The sequence below is a fragment of the Crocuta crocuta genome, unplaced genomic scaffold, assembly GCF_008692635.1.
Source record: "Crocuta crocuta isolate KB4526 unplaced genomic scaffold, BGI_CrCroc_1.0 scaffold99, whole genome shotgun sequence".
NCBI classification, from domain to species: domain Eukaryota; kingdom Metazoa; phylum Chordata; class Mammalia; order Carnivora; family Hyaenidae; genus Crocuta; species Crocuta crocuta.
Window position 1 is genome coordinate 3711983 of NW_027551560.1, and position 27922 is coordinate 3739904.

At 42.1% G+C, this 27922-nt stretch overlaps 1 protein-coding gene across 8 annotated transcripts; it reads right to left on the bottom strand.

Annotated features, from left to right (window-relative positions):
- Positions 1-27922, bottom strand: CUNH9orf153 (chromosome unknown C9orf153 homolog). Of its 8 annotated transcripts, XM_077749527.1 has the most exons (6): positions 27844-27922; positions 13093-13259; positions 6842-6931; positions 5626-5732; positions 3656-4151; positions 1-246 (listed from the first exon to the last, which is right to left on the bottom strand). In XM_077749527.1, the coding sequence occupies exons 4-6, from the start codon at positions 5704-5706 to the stop codon at positions 26-28; spliced, it is 798 nt and encodes a 265-aa protein (XP_077605653.1). In that variant the 5' UTR covers positions 5707-5732; positions 6842-6931; positions 13093-13259; positions 27844-27922; the 3' UTR covers positions 1-25. The 8 variants fall into 8 exon arrangements, with proteins under 8 accessions (XP_077605653.1, XP_077605654.1, XP_077605655.1 ...); XM_077749528.1 differs by lacking the exon at positions 13093-13259; XM_077749529.1 differs by lacking the exon at positions 6842-6931.

Sequence of the window (27922 nt, forward strand, 5' to 3'; positions counted from 1 at the left end):
TGTTTTAATAAGCTACGTATTTTATTTAAGAAGTTGTATTTTTTGGATAATCAATCTGAGGATAAATGACTAAAGACCTATAAACTAGAGGAGGGGAAATAACACCAGGCATCTCCTGGCTCTCCACAAATCTCTTCTCACTGTTGTATTTTATATTTATGAATGAATCTAAAGTACTGTGCTTCCACTTCACGATCCCCTTGTAATATCTCCATTCCAGATCCCTTAGGTCCATGAACTGTTTTTCTGCAAAGAATCATATTTTCAAAGAATTACATGAGGAAGTGACTAACCTTCAGTTATCCAGAGATGCTTCATGGACAGAATGAAACTTAGATGAACTTGAGTCTCCTTCTCCCTTCTGGTAGAAAGCTGTGTCTAGAGCTTTATAAACTAAAAGGTCACCTACGGTGTTTATCTGGCCTAAAGCTCTCCTCCAAATGGGAAACTTGGTGGGTCTGGCTAACTGGGCTGGAATGGACACTGCAGGTGGAGGGGCTCTCATTTGGTGCTTGGATACTAATAATGTCCAAATGGAGACACCTACAGAGCACTGAGGTCAACAAGGAGGATCCTAATGAAGGCTTAAAACAGGGACAAGAATTGATTGGAAGTACATAGACTGCTAGTGTCATTTCTTCTAAGATGCTGGCTTGAGCCCTGGATATAAAATGGCAGTGGCTTAGCTAGAATACGGCTGTTTCCTCTACTTTTTCAGTACCTACTAATTTGGGGTATCACTAGTAATTACAATCCCTTCAAGAAGGGATCCTTTTTTTAAAGTGTTTGTTTATTTTACTTTTTAGAGAGAGACAGAGAACATGAGAGAGGAGGGACAGAGAGAGAGAGGGAGAGAGAATCATAAGCAGGCTCTGTGCTGTCAGCACAGAGCCCATAAAGGGTTTGAACTCAAGAACCATAAGATCATGACCTAAGCTGAAATCAAGAGTCAGACACTTAACCGACTGAGCCACTCAGGTGCTCCAAGAACAGATCCTTTAATGACTAAAATTGTAAACCACCACCACCCCTCAAAAGGAAGAGAGAGAAAAAAAGCAGCGCCCAAGGCAGGGATCTGAGTGTAAAACCAGAGGCCAAAGAGCCAAGTTGATGAATGTGAGTAATACAAGAAGAATAATGGTAGAGCAAACAAGCAAGAAGGCAGATCCATTTCTCTCTTACTATTGAGTTCCTACCTTCCCTAGTGGAACAGAGACTGGAGCAGGCTATTGATGATAACCACTGGTGGTCAACAGTCCCTCCCTAAGGGCAGTTACCAAGTGTCAGGGAGTTTAACAAGATCTTGGCAGGCCTGGCATGGGAAGATCTGGGTATAGAAGGAAGGAAAGGGATATTTGGTAAGAGAAGGCCACAGAGTTGATTATTTTGACTACTATAGAGCTTTAACTTGTGATGGGTGGTAGATACTATATGTTGGCTCACTCCATACCCATTGTGATCCTCTTCTGCATTCCTCTGACTATAGAGGGTGAAAAACTAAGATCTCTAGTCACCACCCAGTGGTAAGGGGTGGCTATTGGATGCAATTCTGACCAATGAGATGTAGGGAGAAGTCACAGAAGAGGAGCATTTGAGGAAGTTTTGCTTCACTATTAAAAGAAGACAGAAATAGCCATTATGCCCCTTTGTCTTAGCCCCTTTTCCTGCCTGGAATGTGGCCATAGTACCTGGAGGTGAAGGAGACATCTTTTGTCCATGAAGACAAAAGCCACACACAAAAAGGTTGTGGAACCTGGGTCCTTGACAATATAAAAAAGCACTGTTCCAACACTATCTGCCTGCCTCCAGACTTCTAAGTATATAAGAAAAATAATCTTCAACCTACACAGTCCCACAGGATTTAGCCTGAGCAAGAGGAACTGATAAGATAGAAGAAGAAAATGGCAACACTTACTCTCCCCCCCCCCCAAGTGCTTGATGCTAGTAAGCATATCTTCTATAATATTCTTCGGTATACCAGGAGTTCTAATGTTCTCCTGGGCTAAGAATACTTTAGGGATGGGCTGGCTGATAAAATGATAGTAATAGTGGGCAATGTAGGATTGTAAAAGATGAATTGTTACAATACCAACTAAACCTAAGAAATTTTTGGATATTCTTCATAGGGATGCCTACCAGGCTTCATGCATATTCCTTGAATAGACAGGATGTGTACCTGAAACCCTACCTAAGGATCTGAGGAAATGAGGTCATGAAGACACAGAAGAAACTCTAACACAGAGTCTGGAAGGCCACATGAGAGACCTGGAGAAGTTAGGTAGCCAGGAGATAAGCTATGCCTTGGGAAGAGAGGACAATTTGTCTCCTGTGGGTGTGGCAAAACCACAAACATCCTATCAAACATCCAGAGCCTTCAGGACTTTTCAATAGGCTCTTTGGCAGTAGGTACTGACTACCAATACTTTCCATGATTTTTTTCCTCTCTGCTCCAAGACTTGACCTTATGCACTTCTGTGGGTTACCTAGGCCATTCCTACAAATGCCCTGATTTCTACTTCTGCCTGGGCTCCAGAACACACAAAGTATCAGGGAATGTGAAACCTGCACTAGACTCTGTCAAGACATCAGTGTGGGGAGTTACAGCAAAGACTATTGCAGCATCTTGGTCCAAATATAAGGAAATTAATCAATCAGTGCCTTTAAATTTGCTCCTCTGTCTCCCATGACTTTTAATATAAAAATGGTGTTGTCAAATATTTGCTGTGCAAAAGGTCTTGAGTCAAGAACCTGCCTCAGAAAGGTTAAAATATTTTATATCATTGATTTAATCTATTATTTTTTACACCTACACAGAATTGCAAACTGTTACTTCCCTCAAATTATGGAAAATGGGGGACCTTATAAGACACTCCCTTCTCATTAAAACTCACCACGATATATTTCCAGTTTTCTCTGAATAGTCTTTGGTCTTTTATGAATACTTCCCTATTAAAGAATCAGAAACGGGGGCATCTGGGTAGCTCAATCAGTTGGGCATCCGACTTCAACTCAGGTCATGATCTCATGATTCATGGGCTCGAGCCCTGTATCAGGCTCTGTGCTGACAGCTCAGAGTCTGGAGCCTGCTTCAGATTCTTTGTCTCCCTCTCTCTCTGCCCCTTCCCCTGTTCATGCTCTCTCTCTCTCTCTCTCTCAAAAATAAACATTAAAACAATTTTTTAAATCAGATATGAAGGGAGGAGTTTCCTCTTGTTAATGTAACAGTAAAGAAAAGGTAAAGGTTCATGAAAAAGTATCTTAAAAAACTCTCAATCCAAGTCACTAAATCCAAGATGCTTGAGAAAATAAGCCATTTTTCAGTAAAATAATTGGCTAAGTTCACCTAACAAGAAAGAATAGTTATGAGTGCTTTAGAGTCCAAGTTTAACCAGCTCATGTTACTAAGATGAATATAAGGACTGCATCTATACTACTCCTTTTCGAGACTGGACCTGAGATTTGACCTTGGAATGTTCGAGTCTCTGTTCTGTACCTCACATTGGTACTGTAGGCAGCAAGCACATCAGTCATGAACCCCATGACTGCAAGATTCCCATGGTCACTATTTGACTATTTCAGCTCTAGTAAACTAAGTAAAAGCTGCAGTCAGATTTCCATTAATTTCATCTCACATGGACTCATCTGTTTAGATTACCTGGATCAATTAAGAAGTACTCAGAAATTCTGTGTTCAAAGATAAAATTTTCTGGCATGATCCTGGAAATCCCCAGCCCATGTAATATGTTAATTCCCTGAGTCTTCTGCGTGGGGAATAGTGATGAGGAGCTGGAGTGATCAACGAGAATCTCATAGGGAAAGGTGTGTGCGGGGGGAGGGATTCCACACTGTAAGAGCCTCTGTTGGGATTTGGACAGCCCCCCCACTGGAGAGGGTGAGATGGCCAACAAGCTTTGGTACAGTAGTTCAGTCATCAGTTCTGGTTTCTCCTTTTCTTTTCTAACCACCTTGCACATGAAAATAGACTGGGGGTCTTTTTCCTTGACATCAGTTCCACTGGTGAATGACATGGCATTCAGGTTTTGATTAAGCATTTTCTGTGCTTCACTGGGTGAAATACTTTGAGTTTTTAGGAGACTTGACTTCTTGCTCTCCTTATTAAAATTCTCAAGAAATGCATAAACTTCTGGCAGCTGTAGGACAAAAGGTGGGAAGTCATGAGATTGATGAAGATGTAATTGTCTGGTAGCCCCAAAAACCCAAGAATAAGGAGGATAACAAATAACCATGAAAACAGAAGCATTGGAGTGCCTGGGTGGTTCAGTTGGTCCATTAAGTGTCCAACTCTTGATTTCAGCTCAAGTCATGATCTCATACTTTGTGAAATCAAGCCCCGAGTTGGGCTCTGCACTGATAGTGTGGAGCAGAGCCTGCTTGGGTTTGTCTCTCCCTCCTTCTCTCTCTGCCCTTCCCCCCTCAAAATAAATAAACAAAAATAAAACAAAACAGAAGCATCTTAGGGAAAATATGTCTGCCTAACTGACCCAAGTTATTAATGAATGGCAATGTGGAACAGACACCAGAGGGTCAAATCTCTCAGTCAATCCCAGAAAGGGATATTATTTAGACATGTTACTGAATTCCTCAATTATGAAATGAGCCCATCAAACTTGGACTCTAAACTCTGTATGACTTTTCAAATGTGAAATTCAATGAGCTGCCATGAAGAGAGAAAGATGTGGGGGGTTCAGCCTTTGTTTTGAGGAAGGCTACATTTCCCTTAAGAAAGAAAGAGAGCCAGATACTATAGACATCAAAGCTTCATCCTGGTGTCTGAAGGGCTCAGAATGTTCTAGAATGCAGTGCAGAGGAAGTTATAATAGTCCTTACCCACGGAGATATTTTACCAAAGCAAATACTTTCATCTGTGTTATGTTTGGCAGTAGTTGTTGCAAAGACAAATATTTCCTCAGAATATTTTTTTTAAATTTTTTATTTATTTCTGAGAGAGAGAGAGAGACGGCGTGAGCAGGGAAGGGTCAGAGAGAGAGGGAGACACAGAATCTGAAACAGGCTCCAGGCTCTGAGCTGGTTGTCAGCACAAAGCCTGACGTGGGGCTCGAACCCATGGACCGTGAGATCATGACCTGAGCCAAAGTCGGACACTTAACTGACTGAGCACCTAGGCGCCTCCTTCAGAGTATTTTTCTTATCTAAAATCCCGTATTGAAAGAATAAAATCTCATTTTCCAGAGCATCTTGCCTACTCATTCCATTATCCCTAAGAAGCATCTTAGGCCATTCAATTGGAAGGCCAAAAGGCCAAAGTGAGAGCCCAAATTTGGATCATTTAGCCCAATGCAGAGTTTCCCTTCAGTCCTAGCCTAGTTGTGCAAGAGCAACAAATACAGAGCAGGCGAAGGTAGGTGAATGGCATTTTCAGATGATTGCCAATATCACGAAGACAACTTCGCTCTCACACTTGCCTGCCCACGGAGGTGCTGCCTTTCACTGTGACAAAAGAGTGTTAAGTCAGTAAAGAGGAATGTTTTTATTTCCTGTGGCGCCCAGGCTTGTCACCAGTATTCAGCAGCTCCAAATTTTTTCCCCACAATTTTTGAATGTAAAGTTTCCTGTGTAGATTGTTACAGAATTGTAAACACATACCGAACACCTGAGAGACTTGTCCGCCGGAGGCTTGTCTGCCGTCTCATCTTCAGTTGGATCGGTGTCCCCGTTAAAGAGCATTGTGCTGGGATTTTATTCTCAAATTCCTGACAAGAAGACGAAGTGAAAGATCAAACATCCAGCAAAGTACAAAGGCCGGGGGGTAACAATTTTACAGTCTCTAAAACTTCATAAGTGGGGCAGTTTTTTTTTTTTTTTAATTCAAGTTAGTTAACATACAGTGTAGTCTTGGTTTCAGGAGTAGAACCCAGTGATTCATCTCTTAGGTCTGATGACACCCAATGCGCATTTCTAAAAGTGGCCTCCTTAATGCCTGTCACACATTTAATCCATCCCCTGTCCTCTGCCCCTCCAGCAACGCTCAGTTTGTCCTCTGTATTGAAGAGTCTTTTGTGATTACTTTTTAAATTTTATACCATTTTAAGTTTTCTTCTACCTCAAGATCTATCAAATTACTCACATGCCCAACAATTATATTCTCTGAAACACCTCAAATTCTTACATGACATATATCCTCAGACATTTCATACTAATTCAAAGAATCCTATATGGGTTGTTTAAGATTTTGTCTTACATATTTTGAACAACTTTCAGTTTATCTAAAGAGAAACGCACTTATTCGTTACTCAGGAAAAGTGCTTTTTATTCAAGAGGAAAAGGCCAATAATAATAAAATAACAATAACAATTAACATTTTGAAATAATTTGCTCTGAGCCAGACTTGCCAGTATGCATTTTACAGATGGACTTGTGTTTACTTCCCTTTGTGAGGGATCAGAAATAGCCACAGATGAGTACCCAGCTAACTCAGTCAGTAGAGTGTGTGACTCTTGATCTCAGGGTTGAGTTTGGGCCCCATGTTGGCTATAGAGATTACTCAAAAATAAGCTCTTTAAAAAAAGAAGAAAGAAAGAAACAGCACAGAATCTTTACAGTTGGTCTGATCAATAAGTGGCGGTTCAATCTGCTCCCGCATTTGACCTTGGGCTTGCCTTATGCTTGTGTTTGACCATAGCATGAGGGCTTGTCTTTGACTGACAGTATGAGGTATAAGTGACATTGTGTGAATGCCAGAGCCTGGGCCTTGAGCTTTGGAGCTCTGCTTCACACTCTTGGAATTCCGAGCCACCATGCAAAGAATTTTAGCTACCCTTCCAGGAGGGGATGCCATGAAGAACTGAGAGCCAGCACCAACCACTAGACATGAAAGTGAGACCATCTTGAATCACCAAGCCCCATTCGAGCCTCCAGAGGGCTACAGCTGCATGAGTGACTCCAAATGATCCTAAATGAAGAAGAACAGCCAATCAGCTGAGTTGGCCAACTCCAAAATTACAGCAAATAGTGAATTATAGGGGCACTGGGATGGCTCAGTTGGTTAAGACCTGACTCTTGGTTTTGGCTCAGGTCATGATCTCACAGTTCTTGAGTTCAAGCCCCACATCAGGCTCTGTGCTGTTATTTGGTATTCTCTCTCCCTCTCGGTCCCTCCCCTACACTCCTCTCTCTCCCCTGCTCACTCTCTCTATCAAAATAAGAAAACATTAAAAGAATTTTAAAAATTAATTATAGTTGATTCAAGACACTGAGGTTTGAGTGGACTGTTACACAGCAATAAATACTAGATAAACCCCACAATACTTCACATTCTTGGTTTAATATATTCTAGTGAAACCTCTGTTGGAGATAAGGGAATGTAGGAGGGAAAATATCTTCCTGGGAACCACTGTATCCTAACTTGTAGATGCAGTAACTTGAATGAGTATCAGAGAAGAACCAAAAGTGTTTGGGATGAAGCAAAAACAATTAGGTTCTTCCTCTCTTTCCAGCAAAATAGGAAAACAAAGAATGGGGGCATCTGGTGGCTCAGTAGGTTGAGCATCTGACTATGGCTCAAATCATGATCTCATGGTTCGTGAGTTCAAGCCCCACATCGGACTCACTGCTGTCAGCACAGAGCCTGCTTCACATCCTCTGTCCCCCTCTCTGCCCTTCTCCTACTCACGCACTCTCTTTCTCTGTCAAAAATAAATATTAAAAAGAAAACTCTATACTATATACAAATATATGCAAATATGTATGTACAGTATATATACATATATCCAAATATATTACGGTCACTAGTGAGTACACTATATCAATATCTATGACCAAAAAAAAAGGCAATATAATGCAGCATGATGACCCCCTTTCCTACATTTGCATGGTGGCTTCATAGATATGTCTATTACCACCAGTTAAACTAAGCTTGATTGTACTTTTGTTTGTTCTTGCAAGGAAAATATTTCTCTAACTTACTTCATCTAAAACCTCTCAGTGTCTTCCAGGCAGCCACCTCTGTCTTCCAGTGGTGCTACCCACCATGAGAGGGCTGCCTTTTCCCACAACTGGTGGACAATACATTTTTCTCCCTTCTCCTCGCCTTAAAGAGGGCTTGACTTAACCCCAACTACACATGCATGCTGAACTTCAATCAGAATTGCTGATGCAGATAAAACATTTCCAACTTCATTGGCCAGTCTTGCAACCCTTTATACATATATTCAAAACAATATCCGAGAAATTTATACTCATTTCATTACTGTGAAATTGACAATAGGGAATGGGACACAAGAAAGGTGAAATTCTTGCTGAGTCTGTCTGTAGAATTACTACTGAGGACACTTCCCTCTTGTTGAAGGGTCAGGATTCAGAATGCTATTAACAGATAATTCGCCAAAGATGCTTTTATCCACTCTGATGGTGACTTCACTAACCTACTTCTCACTTTAGGGCCTTGGCTGGAGGCAAGCCAATGACTAAACTTTAGGTTAGCCCTTTAATCCAGCCTCTCACAGAGAGTGTTCCTGGAGAAATAGAGCCAATGGGCCCACAGGAGCCTTTGCAGGAGCTCTTCAGCACTTCTCTCCATCTATTGCTGTTCCTAAAAATTCCCACCATAAATTCTAATTTTCCTGAGAAGGGCCAGCGCATCTCACAGGAACTCCCATGGGTAGCATCCTCTGCTCCCATTGTATGCACACCCAACTCTTCACCCTCTGATCCAGAAGGAAAGGTTCCCTGCTCGTCTAATGGTAGTGTGCTCTTTCTCCTACCCTGGCTGGGATATTCTCTCCTCTTTGTTACTCCTGTGGAATATTTTCCTGGCATTGGGAACACAACTCTTTTTTCTCCCCTTTGCTTCACCACCATTCCCTTATCTTCAATCTCATGGTCCCCAATGGCTTCTTCCTTCTTTACAAACATATAAAAACCCTTCTGTTTGAGAGAAAAATAATTTCTCTTTTCTCCTACCCTATTACTAGCTTTCAAACTTTATCTCTCTTACTTCTGCACTCGTTACTTTTATATTGTCATGTATAAACACATTTAACTTTCTCTCTGCTTGGTGAACCAAAACTGATTTTCTTTTTGGCAATCTCTACACACAACATGGGGCTTGAACTTATGATCCTGAGATCAAGAGTCACATGCTCTTCTGACTGAACCAGCTAAGTCTAACTGTGCCCCCACCAATTGCATTCTTTTTTTAAAAATGTTTCTTTCTGAGAGAGAAAGAGAGAGGGAGAGTGAGTGGGGGAGGGCAGACGATCCCAAGCAGGCTCAGTGCTGACAGCAGAAGGCCCAATGTGGAGCTCAAACTCATGAACCTCGAGATCATGACCTGAGCCGAAGTCAGATGCATAACTGACTGAGCCACACAGGCACCCCCAAAATTGCATTCTTGCCATACTGACTTTTTAATCAATTTTAATGTTGTTCTTACAGTCTTCATTTTTATCCATAACTACCCTTTTGTTTTGAAACTGATCCTTAAAAACTATCTTACCTATTCTTTCCAAACTCATTGCAATGACTCTAATAAGAAGCCCGATTAACTTCTGGGATGTGAGTTAAGAATCTGACTCGTGATTTCGGATCAGGTCATGATTTCATGGTTCATGGGTTTGAGCCCCACGTTAGGCCCTGTACTGATGGCACGGACCCTTCTTGGGATCCTCTCTCTCCCACTCCATCTACCCCACCCCTGGTGGTACTGTCTCTCTCTCTTTCTCAAAATAAACTTTAAGACTGATTGACTTCAAATCAAACTATTCTAGTTCATTTCCTAGCCCTTATGTTATTGTTGTTGTTATTTTTGTAATCTATCCTAAATCACCTCTTTATCCAACCATTCATTAGCCCTTTTTTTTTTCTAATTTGGTTCTTTGCTACTTACTTTTAGAATAAGATATAAACTTCCTGATCAGACTTACAAAACTAACCACAATCTGCTTCTAACACTTTTCCATCATTTACAAATCATATTACTACACCGCTGCAATGCCATAACATCCTCTCCATATCAGGCAGCTGGGCCAACTCATTTCATTTCTGAAAAAATCTTCTGTGCTTCCGTGCATCCTTGCTTGAATCTGTGCTTACACTGACTTCTCATTTAATCAACCAGGATGTCAATCCAGCCTTCCTTCTCTTTTATAGAAATCTAAATAGAAATTTATAGATAAGAGAGTTAAAGATGAAATTCAAAGAAGGGCAATGTTGAGTAGCTATTGTGGCAAACAAAAGCAAAATGTAGAATAGGAAAAAAAGTTAATTCTTTTTGGAATACTGCAGTATGATCAATTGACTTTTACAAGGTGGTGAAGACAAGTCAGTGGAAGAAAGAATAGTATTTTTTTTTTTGAGAGAGAGAGAGAGGGAGAGAGAGAGAAAGAGCAAGCATGAATGGGGAGGGGCAGAGAGAGAGAGAGGGAGAATGGCAAGCAAGCTCTGTGCTGTCAGCAAAGAGCCAGACGAGGGGCTGGATCTCATAAACTATAAGATCATGACCTGGGCTGAAATCAAGAGTCAGACACTTAACATGATGAGTCACCCAGGTGCCCCAAGAATAGTCTTTTCAATAAATGGTATAGGAACAATTGAATATCTATAAGTAGAAGGATGAAGCTGGACCCTCACCTCAAGCCACACAATGAAATTAACATAAAATAGATCACAGACCTGAATGTAGGAGGTAAAATTATAAAACTCCTATAAGAACATAAGAGTAAATTTTCATGCTCTTGGCTTAGGCAATGGTTTCTTGGATACAACACTAAAAGCATAAGCATAAGAATAATAAAATTGATAAATTGGAACTTCATCAGTTACAACTTCTGTGCTTCCAAATCAATCAATCAATCAATCAATCAGTCTTCCATGCTTCCAAAGACACCCTAACAAAAGCGAAAGAACAGCTCACAGAATAGGAGAAAAAATTTATAAATCATATATCTGACAAGTGACTTGTGTCCAGGATGTACCTAGAACACTTACAATTCAACAATACAAAGACAAATACAGTAACTTGATTTTAAAATGGGCAAGAGGGCACCTGGATGGCTTAGTTGATCATCTGACTCTTGGTTTCAGCTCAGGTCATGATCTCACAGTTCAGGGGTTAAAGGTGCACATTGGGCTTTGTGCTGCCAGTGCAGAGCCTGCTTGGGATTCTCTCTCTCTCTCTCTCTCCTTTGGCCCAGAAGTTTCACTCCTAGGTATGTATCCAAGAGAAATAAAAACACAGTCCACACAAAAACTTATATATGAATATTCACAGAGGCATTATTCATAATAGTCCAAAAGCCCATCATGTAATGAATGGATAAACAAAATGTAGTATTCCATACAATAGCATACTATTCAGGTATAACCAGGAATGAAGTGCTGATACCTGCTACAACATGATAAGCTTTGAAAAATTATGCTAAGGCCACATATTGGATGATTGCATTCATATGAAATATATAAAAGAGTTAATCCATACAGACAGGAAGTAGATTAGTAGAAAGTAGCCTAAGCCTGGGGGGCATGCGAGAATGGGGAGTGGATACAGGGTTTCTTTTTGGAGTGATAAATGTGCTCTGAAATTGATTGTGTGATGGTTGTGCAGCTCTCTGAATATAGTTAAAATTATTGAACTGTGCACTTTGGAAGAATTTAATGGTATGTGGATTGTTTATCAATAAAACTATTAAAAATGACTTGGAGAGAAAGTGATAGATCTTAAAGATAGACAAAAGAGATAAAAAATATTTAACTGGATACCCCAAAGGGAAAAGCCCCAAATCATGGAATAGAAAAATATTTAAAATCAAAATTCATGGGGCGCCTGGGTGGCTCAGTCGGTTAAGCATCCTACTTCAGCTCAGGTCATGATCTCGTGGTCCATGAGTTCAAGCCCTTTGTTGGGTTCTGTGCTGACAGCTCAGAGCCTGGAGCCTGCTGCGGATTCTGGGTCTCCCTCACTCCATGCCCCTTCCCTACTCATGGTCTCTCTTTCTCAAAAATAAATAAATGTTCAAAAATTTTTTCTTAACTCAGGAAGATTTTCCTGAAATAAATAAACTTAAAAAAAAGATTTTCCTGGAATTGAAGATTTAAATTCACATATTAAAATATCAGAATGGCTTGCACTAAGACCTATTCTGGTAAAGTAATTGAGTTTCAGGATAAAAAGAAGTCTGAGTTTTTCTTTTTAATTTTTATGTATTTATCAGAGTCCAATGCAGGGCTCGAACCTATGAACTGTGAGATCACAACCTGAGCTGAAAAGAGTCAGAAGTCCAGCTAACTGAATCACCCAGGTGCTCCCCAGCTTTTTTTTTGTTGTTGTTAATGTTTATTTATTTTGGAGAGAGAGAGTACACGCACAAGCAGGGAAGGGTGGGTGGCAGAGTATCTGAAGTGGGTTCTGTGCTGAGAGCAGAGAACCTGATGTGAGGCTGAACTCATGATCCATTAGAGCATGACCTGAGCCAGAGTCGGACTTGCTTAAACAACTGAGCCACCCAGGCACCCCAAGAAGTCTGTTTTATCCATAGCAACAGTCAGACAAAAAGACAAAAAAATGAAATGAAGTTTGAGCCAAGGATTTTTCCGGTTATCCAAGCTATATTCAAAAGAGTAAAAGCTCAAGAAAAAGTTTTGATCATGTAAGAACTCAGGGCATACTGTCCCCGTGAGTCCTTCTTGAGAAAACTACCAGTTGATGGACTTCAGGCAGTCAAGAGATGAATGGACTTTGTTAGTAAAGAATCTGTTAGCAGTAGGACAAGCTTGCTTGTAAGGGAAAACTACAAATACATCTACTCTCTGAAGGTAGGATTCCCACTTACCAGTATTATATATTCTTACATTTGAAAAAAAACATAGTTGCCTAGATGACAGTGAAACACTACCAAGGTTATTCACTGCAACACTGCTTGTAACAGTAACTGGCTGGAATGAAGGGAAATGAAGGCTCCAAAGAACCTCAATCCCCATCCCCAGTATAAAGGATACGTTGTGCTTTTTCACACAATAGAATAATCTTCCAAGATTCTATATTTGATGTTATGATGTATATAACACTCAAACATGAGCGAGTTAATCTATAAGGTTAGGAGTCAGAATAGTTTTTACCTTGGGAGGGGTCGGTGCTGGAGCATGAGAATCTCGTAGCTCTGGTAACCGTTTTGTTGACTCGATCTGAATGCTACTTGTGTTTAACTTCTAGAAATTCACTGAGCTTTATCTTTATAATCTGTGCACGTTTTCATATGTATATTAGACATCAACGGAAACCTTACCTAAGGGGGAGAAGAACAGTTTCCAGGGAAAAGGGAAGAAAGCCAAGAAAAATCCATTCACACTGTTTTTGGGTAACCAATGGGTCTGGCTATAATAGTCAATACTGAATGATTAATGACCGTGGAAAGGATCCAGCATGATAAATAGATGTCACCAAGTAGGAGAAAAACACATTGTAGGAGAAGTATAAAACCAGCAAAATCTAGGTTAAGGATATTCTATGGTAAAACACTAGGGATCATGATTGATAATCATTGACTGTGTAACTGCTTCATTGTAATTCATTGTGTTCTACTTCTTTTGCAATTTTTAAATTATATTCTTATCTCCACTTTTTTGCAATCCTATTTTTGTTTGCAATTTGTCACAATAAATAATTTAAAATTTGTTTTGAGTGAGCAGAGCGGGGGGCAGTGAGAGAGGGAGATATAGAATCTGAAACAGGCTCCAGGCTCTGAGCTAGCTGTCAGCACAGAGCCTGACACAGGGCTCAAACCTACAAACCATAAGATCATGACCTGAACCGAAGTCGGATGCTCAACCGACTGAGCCACACAGGCGCCCCTAATTAATATTTTAAAGTTGATTTATTTTGAGAAAGAGAGAGCATAAGTACATGCAGCGGAGGGGCAGAGAGAGAAAAAGAGAGAATCCCAGGCAGGTTCCATATTGCTAGCTCAGAGCCTGACATGGGGCTCCATCTCACAAACAGTGAGATCATGACACGAGCTGCTATCAAGAGTCAGATACTTAATCGACTGGGCTACCCAGGAACTCCAAGAGTTGTTTTTTTTTTCAATCGTTAAGAAAAAGATGAACAGCTTCTTAGGAATGATAGAAAAGGGGCGCCTGGGTTTTTGGTTAAGCATCTCATTCTTGGTTTCGGCTCAGGTCATGATCTCACAGTTCATGGCTTCAAGCTGCCCATCGTGCTCTGCACTGACTGTGCGAAACTTGCTTAGGATTCTCTTTCTCCTGCTCTCTCTGCCCCTCCCCTGCCCTCACTCTCTCAAAATAAATAAATAAACTTTAAAATTAAGAAATAGAAAGATAGGAAAAAAATAAAAAGAAATAATAAAAAAACAGTTAAAGGGCTTGAAGAGGAAATTCTCACAATTAAGGGTGAATAAAGTCAGCAAACATAAGGATATGTTCAAGTCACAGGAAATTACATGCAAATACATGTAAACTGAGATTTTAATATCATCAGGCTGATAAATGTTAATACAGTGATAATGTCTATTTATTGGAAGAGTGGGGAGAAATTGGCACTTTCATTCAGTGTTCAGGGAAGTGAGAATTAATCTAAACTTAGAGAAAAATCCAGCAAAGTCCACTAGAGTATGTGGCCCTTAAAATTAACAGTGCTATTTTTAGGGATATTTGCTAAAGAGTAACAGAAAATTGTGCAAATGATGCTCATTTTTAATTGCTCATAATATTAAAAGGCTGGAACAGTCATTAAATCAATAAGATATTACTTTATAAAAAATCATTTAAATGACCATGCCACGTAACCATTAAAAAGACAAGGGCAATTTAAAAAATATTTTGGGGTGTCTGTGTGGCTCAGTTGGTTAAGCCTCCGACTTTGGCTCAGATCATCATCTCACAGCTTTTGGGTTCAAGCCCTGCATCAGACTCTGTACTGAGAGCTCAGAGCTTGGAGCCTGTTTCAGATTCTTTGTCTCCCTCTCTCTCTGCTCCTCCGTTGCCTGTACTCTCTCTGTCTCAAAAATAAATAGACTTCTAAAAAATAATAAAATAAAGCAAAATAAAATAAAATGCAGCTGACTTTTGAACAATGGGGGATTCGAGGGATCGACCCACCACAGTGGAAAAGCTTTATTGATAAACAGTCAATTAACACCTATTTAGGTGCTATATGTATTATATACTGTACAATTCTTATAATAAAATAAGCTAGAGAAAAGAAATGTTACTAAGATCATAAGGAAGAGAAAATACAGATTGTACTCTATTTATAAAAAAAAAAATCTGCATATAAGTAGACCCACACGGTTCAAACCCATGGTGTTCAAGGGTCCACTGTAGTAATAAAAAATCTGGGGGCACCTAGATGGCTCAGTCGGTTGAGCACTCAATTTCAATTCAGGCCATGGTCTCACGGTTTGTGGGTTCAAGACCCCTTTCGGGGTCACTGCTGTCAGTTCTGCTTTGGGTCTTCTATCCCCCTCTCTCTCTGCCCCTTTTCTGCTCTCTCTCTCTCTCTCAAAAATAAATAAATAAATGAACAAATGAATGAACAAATGAATGAATGAATAAATAAATGTAGTACTATAGGAGCTCCTGGTTGGGTCAGCCGGTGGAGCATGTGACTCTTGATCTTGGGGTTGTAAGTTTGAGCCCCACTCTGGGTGTAGACATTAAAATGTTTATTTATTTTGAGAATGAGAGACAGAGAGAGAGAGAGAGACAGAGAGAAAGAGACAGAGAATCCCAACCAGGTTCTGTGCTATCAGAGTAGATACTGGCATGGGGCTTGAACTCATGGACCATGAGATCATGACTTAAGCCAAAATCAAGAGTCAGTTGCCCACCGCCACCTGAGCTACCCAGGAGGCCCCAAAATAAAATTAAAAAAAAAATAAAATCTTAAAAAAATAAATAAAGGTATTAGTTTATCTTATTCCCACAACTAAATCTGTTCTTTCCTGCCCAGGGAGCCTGACAGTACCATTGTGCCACCAGATGGCGCTAACTGGAAGTTTGTGTCCACTATTTCCTATTTTTCTTTCTTTCTATTTCTCTCTTTCCTTTCTTCCTTCTTGACTGAATTTTTGGCTGTAAGACAGCATTAATCCACCAACAGTTAATGTTTATCATGTGTCAGGTACTAGAATAGACCTTATGAATGCAAAGGCAAATGAAGTGTAAAGGAAAAATCTCTAAAATATTTACAAATAATTTATTGAACACCTGTTATTAACCAGGCACAGCTTAGGCCCTTGGGATACACTGACAAACAGAACAAACATTTCTGCTCCTGTGAACTTTACATGCCAGCAAGGGGAAACACATATATGTATATAATAAATGTCATATATATATATATAAATGAAAGTCATATATATAATAAATGAAGTAATACTCAACGCCCAAAAAACAATCCAGTGAAGAAGTGGGCAGAAGACATGAATAGCCACTTTTCCAAAGAAGATATTCATATGGCTAACAGACACATGAAAAATGCTCAATATCACTCATCATCAGGGAAATACAAATCAAAACCACGATGAGACATCACCTTACATCTGTCAGAGTGGCTAAAATGAACAACTCGAGCAATAACAGATGTTGGTGAGGATGCAGAGAAAGGGGATCCTTCTTGCACTGTTGGTGGAAATGCAAACTGGGGCAGTCACTGTGGAGAACAGTGTGGAGGTTCCTCAAAAAGTTAAAAATAGAACTACTCCATGAACCATCAATTGCACTACTAGGTATTTATCCAAAGGATACAGCATTATCAACAATAGCCAAACTATGGAGATACCCCAAATGTCCACTGACTAATGAATGGATAAAGAAATAAAGAAATGGTACACACCACACACACACACACACACACACACACACACTGGAATATTACTCAGCCATCAAAAAGAAATGAAGTATTGCCATTTGCAATGATGTAGATGGAGCTAGAGTATATTATGCTAAGCAAAAGAAGTCAGAGAAAGACAAATACCATACGATTTCATTCATATGTGGAATTTAAGAAACAAAACAGATGAACATATGGGAAGGGGGAAAAGGGAAAGAGAGGGAAACAACCCTAGGAGACTTTTAGAGAATAAACTGAGTATTGACAGAGGGCAGTGGGTGGGGGATACACTAGATGGGTGATGCGTATCAAGGAGGGCACTTGTTACGATGAGCACTGGGTGTTGTATGTAAGTGATGAATCATTGAATTCTACTCCTGAAACCCATATTGCAGTGTATGTTAACTAACTAGAATTTAAATGAAAATTTGAAGAAAATGAATGAATTAATAAGTTTGAAGTCTGTGTGCTATAAAGGAAGTAAAATATTACAGGGACAAGGTGGATTGGGAATGCTGGGGGGCAAAGGGGCATAGGAAGTGTGAGCCCTGACAATAAATGGGAGGCTTCCAGACAGAGACCAGCCAGGCCAAGGGCCAGATTCTTGGCTGACGGGAGGAAGACCAAGTTTCAGGAGGACTGGAACAGAGGAAGTGAGGGGAAAGGGCGGAGAGGAGGGAGAAGAGCCCTGGTGCCCTGGGGCCTTGCAGGCAGACGCGGAAATTTGGCTTTCCTCAGAGGGAACTAGGGAGCCACTGCAGGCCCCGTGACAGGCTCTGACTCACATTTTTAAAGGAGCATTGTGGCTCTGTGTGGAGAAACGTGTCACTAAAATATGCTCCACAAATGTTAATGGTCATTGTACAATGATTCCCCACGTGCACAAATAAAGCCTGTATTTCATGTGGCAGAGAAATAGTTTTGTGTATGAAGTGGATATACGAACACAGTCATCAGATCATAGCAAATCATCCAGAAGGACACCTACCAATTTCAACAGAAGAGAGGGAATAGGAAGGGGCTGGATGGGAGATTTCCTCCCTACTGTTGATTAATACTGTACATCTTGTTCAAAGTTTTTATACAGCAAGCATGCATTTCTTTTGTAATGTCAAAACAATTCCTTTAGGACATGGCTGACTTCCTGTTTTGAGGAGAAAGGGATACACTTGGGAAAGAAAGATAACCTTATGTCTTCTTGTGTCTACAGAGTTACTTGTGTGTTCAGCCACAGGATCGGCCCTTCTGAGGATACTTGGAACAGTTCTGACTCTCAAGCATATTTTTTGATATACAAAACGTCATGGAGAGTTTTCTCTCTCCCTCTTGAACCCCATACAATGACAATAAAGGACTTGGTTGTTAAAGTATAAACTTACCACTACAACCAAACAGCAGAGAAAACACTGGAGAGTGGAGGTATGAAGGGGTCTTACAGAGGGAAGGTTTGTCTTTGCAAACACCCACTCTCCAACACATGTACTTCACAGGGTAAAATGTGCACAGGTGAGAGCTGGGTGGCAGGAGCCATTAGGTGTTCTAAGTCCCCTGAGAATGCCCACTTGGGCCTCCTCATGGGGATATGCTTTCCTGCTGTCTGGGCTCACTAAACCTCTTAGACCCTAAACCATGCTTCAGCAGCCTGACAAGGTTGTAGAAATCACCTTCAGGGGCACCTGATTGGGGTGCTCAGTCGATTGAACATCCAACTTTGGCCCACGCCATGATTTCGGGGCTCGTGGGTTCGAGCCCCGCATTGGGCTCTGTGCTGATAGCTTAGAGCCTAGAGCCTGCTTTAGATTCTCTCTCTCTCTCTGCTCTTCCCTGCTCTTGCTCTGTCTCTCTCTCCAAAGAAAATAAATAAACAATAAAAAATAAAACAAAACAAAAAAGACCACCTCAGCAAGCTCTTCCCCTGAATCTAACATTTGAGTTCCAGGTTTGCTATCTTGGATGCGCCCAGTCTCATCTCCACATATTGTCGTTAGGCTTTGTAATAATAACCAGTCCTCACCCCATACATCTTGCATTGTGACCTCTGTATTGTATCAGTGTCACACTTGAACATCTCTGAAAAGCGGGGTACGTTTTACAACCAGTGGAGGCCTAGCAGTTGAAGTTGGCCCAGTGGCCATCAAGAGTATCTTCATGGCCTGTGCTTGTGTGAAACTGGACATGGCTGTCGATGTCTCTCAGTTTGATTTGTTCAGGCCAATGATGTCATTGAACACATGTTGTTCATTCACCTTAATCATATGCAGTATGGTAGCACAGGCTGTATTTAATTGAAGTTTGAAGTGTCTTGGTTTGCACTGTTCCATATGGTGGCCACTAGCTAAGTGTGGCCATTGAGCACTTGATTTGTGACCAGTCCAAACTGAGATGCGTGATAGTAAGAAAAAAGAATCCAAATATGTCATTAAGGATTTGTATGCTGGTTATATGCTGAAAATATACTATTTCAGATATACTGGGTTACATAAAATGGTTAAAATTATTTTTGCCTGTTTCTTTTACTTTTTTGAATGTGGCTACTAGAAAATTTAAAATCACCCAAGTGACTTACATTCTGCTCTTTTTGATGACTTTGATCTATAAAATAACACCAATTTAGCAATGATCACAAGCAGGTACTGAATGGTATACAGTCAGCATACATACATACAGCATACATACAGCAGATGTATGATAAAAATCAATGCCTAAACAGTCTAAGAGAGTTCTGTTTCTTTAATAGAGAGTAGATCATAGAAAACGTAATAGAGAAGCACGTCAGCATTTAAATGAGAATGAATAATCATGGAGTTCCATGTGCCCAAAACCTGGACTGAGAGGCAGAATGTCAGGAACAGCACTCTGCACCCCTCACTGCCATCCTTCCCTTACACATCAAGGGAGAGCCACCTTCCTGAATTTCATGTTTAGCATTCTCTTCCATTCTGCTTTTCTTTTTTTCTCCCCTCCGCCTCATTTTCTTACATATATATGTCTCCCTACAGATTTCTCCTGCAACTTGCTTCCCTCTTTTTAAAATTTAAATGCAGCAAAATATACATAGCATAAAATTTACCATCACAACTATTTTTTTAAGTTTATTTATTTTGAGGATGAGGGAGGGGCAGAGAGAGGGAGAGAGAGAATCCCAAGCATGCTCCGAGCTGTCAGCTCAGTGCCTGATGTGGTGCTCCATCTCACAAACCATAACCATTTCATGACCTGAACTGAAATCAAGAGTCAAATGCTTAACCGACTGAGCCACTCAGGCACCCTGAGTGATAGTGTTCTGTTTTTAACTTGGTGCTAAGTACATCCTGGTTCCTTTTACTTTTATTTCTTTTATTATTTTTAAATTTTTATTTATTTTTGACAGAGACAGAGTGTGAGCAGGGGAGGGGCAGGGAGAGAGGGAGACACAGAATCCAAAGCAGGCTCCAGGCTCCGAGTTGTCAGCACACAGCCTGACATGGGGCTCGAACTCACAAACTGTGAGATCATGACCTGAGCCGAAGTCTGATACTTAATTGACTGAGCCACCCAGGCACCACCCCCTTTACTTTTATTCTTTAAACAATACACATACATATCCATTGCAGAGCCTGCTTAGAATTCTCTCTCCCTCTCTCTGCCCTTCCCCTCCTCTGCCACTCAAAATAAATAAATAAACTTTAAACAAATTCAAAGGGGCACCTGGGTGGCTCAGTAGGTTAAGCATCCGAGTCTTGGTTTCACTTCAGGTCATGATCTCACAGTTCATGATCTTGAACTCTGCGTTGGGCTTAGCACTGACAGTGCAGAGCCTACTTGTGATTCTTTCTCTCTCCCTCTCTCTGCCCTACCCCCACTTGCACACTCTGTCCCTCTCAAAATAAATAAATAAACTTTTTAAAAATATAAAAAATAAGTTTAAAAAGGGTTGCCTGGGTGGCTCAGTCAGTTAAGCATCTAACTCCTAATTTCGGCTCAAGTCATGATCTCACAGTTCATGAGTTTGAGCCCCTTGTGAGGCTCTATGCTAATAGTGCAGTCTGCTTGGGATTCTTTCTCTCCCTCTCTCTCCACCCCTCCCCTGCTCATGCTGTCTCTCAAAATACATAAACATTTTTTTTTTAATTTCAAAAAGCAGAAACAACAGAACACTCCCAGAACCTTGGAAACCCCTGGATGGACCGCTCCAAAATGGATCCCCTTCCTCCAACCTCAGGTAACCATCTGAGTTTGGAGAACTCAGTTTCAGTTCTGCGGACATCATTCTCTTGTTTTTCTCTTTAGTGTCAGCAGAGTCATGTATCTATGACAGAAAATGACTTCCTTTTTGTGGAAGGGCAGCTGAGAGAGAAAATGCTGCTGACCTAGTCAGGTGCAGGCTCCACTGGAAAACGACATGTATAGACGCCTGGGGGCTGGTCTGACCTCTGCTTCCCTGGGGGTTTCAAGCATCTCTTTGTGGGGAGCCAAAGGTGACATTGTGATTGAGTCCTGGCTAACATGGAGCTGACCCCGGTTGAGGCGTCTGGTAAGACCACGGTGTGGGCCAGAGCAGGCAGCAAGAAAAACTTTGGGCAGAGCAGGGTAGGATGCCGCTTCATGTTTTCTATTTCCTATAGTTTCGGTTCACAATGGCCAACTTCCCAATCTCAGGATGGGGTGAGCACAGAACCTCCCCCTGGGGTGCAGTAAAGACCCGCTGTTCACCTTTTCTCTTTCTCAAACCCATGAACCGTGATATCACGCCCTGAGCCCAAACCAGATGCTTAAGGACTGAGCCACGCAGGCACCCGACCGGGCAGTTGGTTTGTAAGAGCTGCTTTTGTTCTGAGTGTCCCCCTTCCTTGTCCCTTTCTTGCTTCATGATGCAGCAGGTCATCCCTCTGAAAACACTACATTTAGTCTTTTGCAGTTGTCTTCTCTCAACATGGTCTCTCTGTCTCTCTCTCTCTCTCCTGTTTTGGCCCCTAACTTCCATGAAAGGGGCCATCCTCAGATGTCTGGTGAGCTGTGGCTGTCTACTCACTGATACAAATGAAGTGCTAAAAAGCTGGCAGGAAACTCTACTGGCGCTGATGGGGCCTGTAGGCTTTGGGTGGCCCGTCTGGGGGAGGATCCCCTAATGTGATCATCTTTGGGCCTTTTCTGGGCTGGTAAGATTCCACCGTCCCTGGTCTGGAGGGTGCTAAGTATCTCACTGTGACAGGATAAATCAGAGCTGCAGAGTTGGAGGAAGGCGGGGCTCGGGAGGGATCCACTATCAGGCACCTACTATACGTATGTTCACATAATCCCTTGATTTGTTTGGGTCTCTGTTCCTTGTCTTACGTGTGATACTTGCACCCCCTGCTGGGCCCGGCCCCTCCCAAGTCTGCAGCCCCTGGATTAGCCTCTCCAGAGAGAAGTCCGTTAGGTTACAGGCAGAGGCGTGAAGTGAGGGAGGGCCTCTGAGGGTCCAGCTTCTCAGTAACGGTCCTCTTGGCCCAGCTTCCTCACTGCCCTTCGTTCAAGGTGTCGCCTGCAGTCGCATTCTGAGAATTCTGAAGCCGAAGAGGGCCGTCCGGTTCTTAGCGCTCCCAACCATTAGCAACTCCTCCTCCACTGACCTTCCAGCTTCCACAAGTGTGTCTGATGTTAGCATCTCTCCAAATCTCGTCTTGGTGTTATGTCTTTTTAAAAAACATCCCAGTGTTGTGGTTTTGTTCCGATGTCGAGGCATGGAATTACTTGGAGGTTTCAGTCCATCATCTTAACGTACACTCAGTGGTCTCGCCCTGTCCCCATTTCTTTACAGGGCAGGTGGACATGCAGCAGCCACAACTTGTGTGTGGCGTTCACAGTATCTGNCGTCTTTTTAAAAAACATCCCAGTGTTGCGGTTTTGTTCGATGTCGAGGCATGGAATTACTTGGAGCTTTCAGTCCATCATCTTAACGTACACTCAGTGGTCTCGCCCTGTCCCCATTTCTTTACAGGGCAGGTGGACATGCAGCAGCCACAACTTGTGTGTGGCGTTCACAGTATCTGTCCCAACGGCTTCACAACCAAGAGGAAGCTTCCTGGGAGTGAGTCCCCCACAGCTCACCAGACATCTGGGGTTGGGGAGCGGGCAGTTAGAGACATGCCCTTCATTTCTGAAGCAACAGCCCTCTTCCACTGCTCCCTTCACTGAGGTAGGACACCTGGGCATCTGTTTCTGCCTACAACCCGCCTCCCCAATGGCTTTTCACTGCATGTTCAGTAACACAGAGCAAAGCATCACTGTGCTTTCTTCCTCATGTTTATGTACAATATACACATCAACAGCTCACAGCTGTAACTGGAAATGCTTGTGTCATATTGCATATTATTAATAGTTGTACAACAAGGCCTTTGATGGGGCACCGGCTGGCTCAGTTGGGAGAGTGTGCGACTCTTGCTCTCAGGGTCGTGAGTTCGAGCCCCAGGTTGGGTGTAGATTACTTTAATTAATTAATGAATTAATTAACTCTAAAAAATGAAATTAAAAATTCTCTTAAAAAATAAGATCTTCTTGTGGTTCGTGGGTTTGGGCCCCATGTCAGGCTCTGTATTGACAGCTCAGAGCCTGTAGGCTTGTTGTGGATTCCTGTGTCTCCCTCTCTCTCTGCCCCTCCCCTGCTCATGTTCTCTCTCTCTCTCAAAAATAAATAAACATTAAAAACCATTTTTAAAAAACTGAAAAAAGAGATCTTTGATGAAACTATTTGGCCACTAGCTCATTTTGTTTCTTGTAGAACATATGTGATTAACTCTGTAGACAGTTTTACGAGATTCTTAAAGCAACATGACATGTACCTATTTTTGCTTCAATAAGTAAAATTTTTAAATAACAGGTTGGCCATTTTTGTCTTTACTCTGTGTTCAGCAATACATCATTTTGTCCTGGAAAGCAATTTTTTGTACTTCTGGAAAACTACCACTGTTTATTGGTGAGTAACTCAAAAGCTTCAGTGGAACCCTCTGACCAGGTTTTGTAACTTTGCTGGGGAAGGCCTGGGCACTCAGAAGCTCCAATCTAGTTGAATTCAGCTTTCAGATATTCATTGTGGCCCCTCCTATTAAGTTTTTAAGTAAGCGCTACATCCAATGTGAGGTTCAAACTCACGACCCTGAGATCTAGAGTCTCATCTCCTACTGTTTCAATTTTCAACTTCTTTGTGAAAGAGCACGCCTAGATATTTGCTTGACCAATAAATCCTGACATTCTGTATTATTCTGGAGTGACAGTTACTTTGGGTATTCATAAGATTTTTCTGATTTGTAGGATATATAATACTTCAATACCTTGCATCACTATTTTGTGCTTTAGTGAACACTTTTGGGCCACTAATCCTCTTGAAAAATGAAATTGAGTCAAATATAACCCAATAGCAATAATAAAGATTCCAAATTTGATACCAGCCAGTGGTATGAAAAATACATTAACCACAATGAACTTTGTCAACTGAATGTTACTTAAGATAATCTGATGCTGTCTTTATGAGAAATGCCCAATATTTTTTTTAAGTTTATTTATTTTGAGAGAGAGAGAGCAGGGGAGGAGCAGAGATAGAGGGAGAGAGAAAATCCCAAACAGACTTTGCACCAAGCCTGATGCCGGGATGGAACCCACAAACTGCCAGATCATGACCTGAGCTGAAATCAAGAGTCAGATGCTCCACTGACTGAGCCACCCAGGTACCCCAAATGCTCAACATTTAAATATGGAATGGTTGTAGAGAACAAAATAGGGTTTCTGTGAAGTCACTACAATCTTACATCTCCAAGAAGTTTGACTACTATCATGTTGTTGCTTTTTCCTCTGAACCCCCCAGATGCCTGTGGCCCACTGGAGAGATTAGGGGTTCCATGCTTTGGGAATGCTGGTCTAAGTGAGAAGAGGACCCCTTTGGGAAACTGGTGAGAGGCCACAGAGAACCGAAGATTTGTCCAGGCTTTGTTAGCTTTGCCTACTTTCTCACCAAAATGCCTAGTGGGCTTTTCCTGGCTGATTTTCCTAAATTCCTCAGCCTGGGACTGGGCTGCCTATGGGATCCATTGGCATCGCATAGTGGCTGGAGCAGATTAGGAACAATCGCTACATGCCACCTGCTCAGGTTTTCAGATGAATTGCATAGAATGATGATTGATTTAGGAGCTATAAAGTGCTATTAGTGACTGTAACGCAATCAGAATTGGAAACACGGATCCTTCAGATTGAGCATGTCAGAGAGAGGAAAAGTCTGTGGCTCTGAGCAAGAGCAGATCAGTGGCATGGCTTTGGTGACCAGCACATGGTGTACTGGTGGAGTAGGGCGAGAACAATGCCTCAGGCCCTGCACACACTGTGGAAGGCTGCACACACCACCCTGAAGCTGCTGAAGTGCGGGGAGAGCTTATCTGTTTTGAGCAGAGACCGGACACAAAGGCCAGAATGCTTGCTGAGGTGTGGATTGTTGAGTTTGAGCCCCACGTTGGGAGTATTTAAGTGTATTTATGCTTACTTTAAAAAATGACCTTTATTACTGAAATTCAGGTAGGAAAAAATGAATGAAACTCAATTCTCCCTTTGAATAATTGCTTTCAAAATGCAATTTTAGAAAACCTGAGTTTTTTTTAGGAATGTAAAACAATTGTATTATTTTGCTAATAAAACATGTCTATTGAATCACTCTATTGTGCACCTGAAATTAATATAACACTGTATGTTAGCTATATTGGAATTAAACATTTTTTAAATGTTCTTTAGGGGAGCCTGGGTGGCTCAGTAGGTTAAGCGTCCGACTTTGGCTCAGGTCATGATTTCGCGGTTTGTGGGTTTGAGCCCCGCATTGGGTTCTGTGTTGGCAGCTCAGGGCCTGGAGCCTGTTTCAGATTCTGTGACTCCCTCTCTTTCTGCCCCTCCCTTGCTAGCACTCTGTCTCTCTCTTTCTCAAAAATAAATAAACTATAAAGAAAAATTGTTTTAAATGTTCTTTAAAAAAAGACTTCTAAATAATTGATAGACTTTTTTTTTAAGAGCAGTTTCAGATTTACAGAAAATTGTTTGGAAAGGAGAGCATTTCTCACCATTATAGACAATTCCTCCTATTAACATCTTTCATTAGTGTGATGCATTATTTGTAACTGATGAACCAATATTGTTATTAACATAAGTCTTTAGTTTATACTGGGGTTGACTTTGTATTGTATGTCCAATGGGTGTTGATCAACATATGACATGTATCCACCATTACACACCATACCATCATACAGAACAGTTTCAGTGCCCTAGAAATCCTCTGTTCAACTTCTTATTTCCTGTAAGCCACACTGGGTCATACTCCCTAAAAAAGAATTCTGATCCAGACTTGCTCTCTCAAAACCCTCAGTGGCTCTGCCCTGGCCCACATCGCACAAGACATCAGCCTAGTGCTCAGGGCTTCTCAGCCCAGACACAAACCACTTCCCCCTCCTGCAAGGCCAGCTCCCGGGAGCACATCATTGTGTCCTCCATGATACAAGACATTATTATAGCAAGGGTTCCATAGACACTTAGCAATGAAACAGCTGGAGCCTTGTGGTTGCCCATGGAAGGCAAGCCTAAAGCAAAGTGTTAAGGCAGTCCCACATGGTAAGAGGGGGGTTCCATGGTGCACTCTCCCAGCAGACCAGCTCCCGTCCTCCCTGAGTGCATTAGAATGGATGTGGTACTGAGCATCTTGTGGTGATGTCATGGTCTGCTGTGGCATAAGCTCTCAGGGAAGGGGGTTTGGGGGCAGCTCAGGTGCCTCAGGAGTGGCCAGTGGAGGATGCCAGTACTTTAGAAATGGGAATCAGTACCTGGTGTAGTCACCAGGGAAGATCTCTGCTTGTTTCCGGTTTGCCTGGTGAGGGTGTAGCACTTGACCTATAGGATGGAATCCCAAAAGGAAGGAGCCAGACTCCCAAAGATAGAAAGCAGAGAAGAGGGACACTGCTCTGTTCAGCAATCTTGAGGAGGCAAACAGTTCCTTGAGGGTCCCTGGGGGCCACACCCATCTCTGCACCTACAGCCATTTCTACTCTACTGCCTTTGATACCAAAGAGCTGTGCCTCGACAGTGGGGCTCACCTCCCCACCTCTCCTCAAGGAAGCAGGGTCCTAGGCTGGTCTGGAAGCACTGGCTGAGTCACCAGCCTTGGCTTTGTCTGCCGTCCACAATGCCAGTGTACTTGTGAGTGCCCCTAGCACCCGTGAACTGGGTACATACCCATGAGATGTAAGGCAGCATGTATAGGTTGGAAGGAAGGCCCCAGATTGGAGCAGCTAGGGTAGATGGTAAGATGGGTTGGGACAGTACAACTCCACTCAAAGAGATTGCCATGGGCTGACGCTTACTGTTCGGTGGATAGTGTCCAGGGAAGGGTACCTGCTCAGGACCATCATTGGTTGGACAGACAGTGGCCACCTCAGAGGTGGCCTTGAGGACTGACAGACCTGCTTGGGCAGGGGAGGATATAACACTGGCAGCTTTGGATGGAAGCCAGTTTGAGGAGTTCATGCATTTCCACCATTCAGTTTGGGCCCATGAGAGACAACTTGTCAACAAATGCTGGTTCCGGAAAAAGGAGAGGAAGCTCACTACCATTTTTTAACCTCCCCTTTCAGATTGTCCTCTCTACCGAGGCTGTAACACTCTCAGGGCTGGACTGGGGGACAGGGAGGAGGGCTTATAGGCATAGTGAGAACAGTCAAGTCAGGGCTAGGAGTCGGTGGGAACACGGTGGGGAAGGAAGGCACAGAAATCCAGGAAAAGGGCATGGCTGCTAAGTGAAGGCCTAAAGGAAGAGAGGGACTGTTGAGGCTCAGTCACAAACTGCTGGAAGGTCACTTTCCCAGTTCTGATTTGTCAACATGAAGCCAGCTTCACCTCATCTCTCAGCTGTAGCCTCTGCTTTCTCTCTCCCTACCACCCACTTCACCCTGCATCTCCTGGCCATGCCCAGGCTAGCTTAATGTTCACCTCTCTGTTCTCTCCTTATGCCCTGGGAGTAGGTCAATCACAGCACTTACCACTTGCTTTACAATTATGTTTATGTGGCCATCTTGGTTACAAATCCGCAGGTCTGGGTCTCATTCATCTGGTAGCTCC

Bases quoted from the DNA above. Each gene is read 5' to 3' on its own strand.
- CUNH9orf153 (XM_077749526.1), bottom strand. From the start codon at position 5,706: ATGCTCTTTAACGGGGACACCGATCCAACTGAAGATGAGACGGCAGAC. The intron at 4,152-5,625 runs GTATGTGTTTAC...TTTGTCCTACAG, and splicing joins ACAAGTCTCTCAGGTGTTCG to CTGCCAGAAGTTTATGCATT. The intron at 247-3,655 runs GTAATCTAAACA...GATTCTTTGCAG, and splicing joins GTACTTCTTAATTGATCCAG to AAAAACAGTTCATGGACCTA.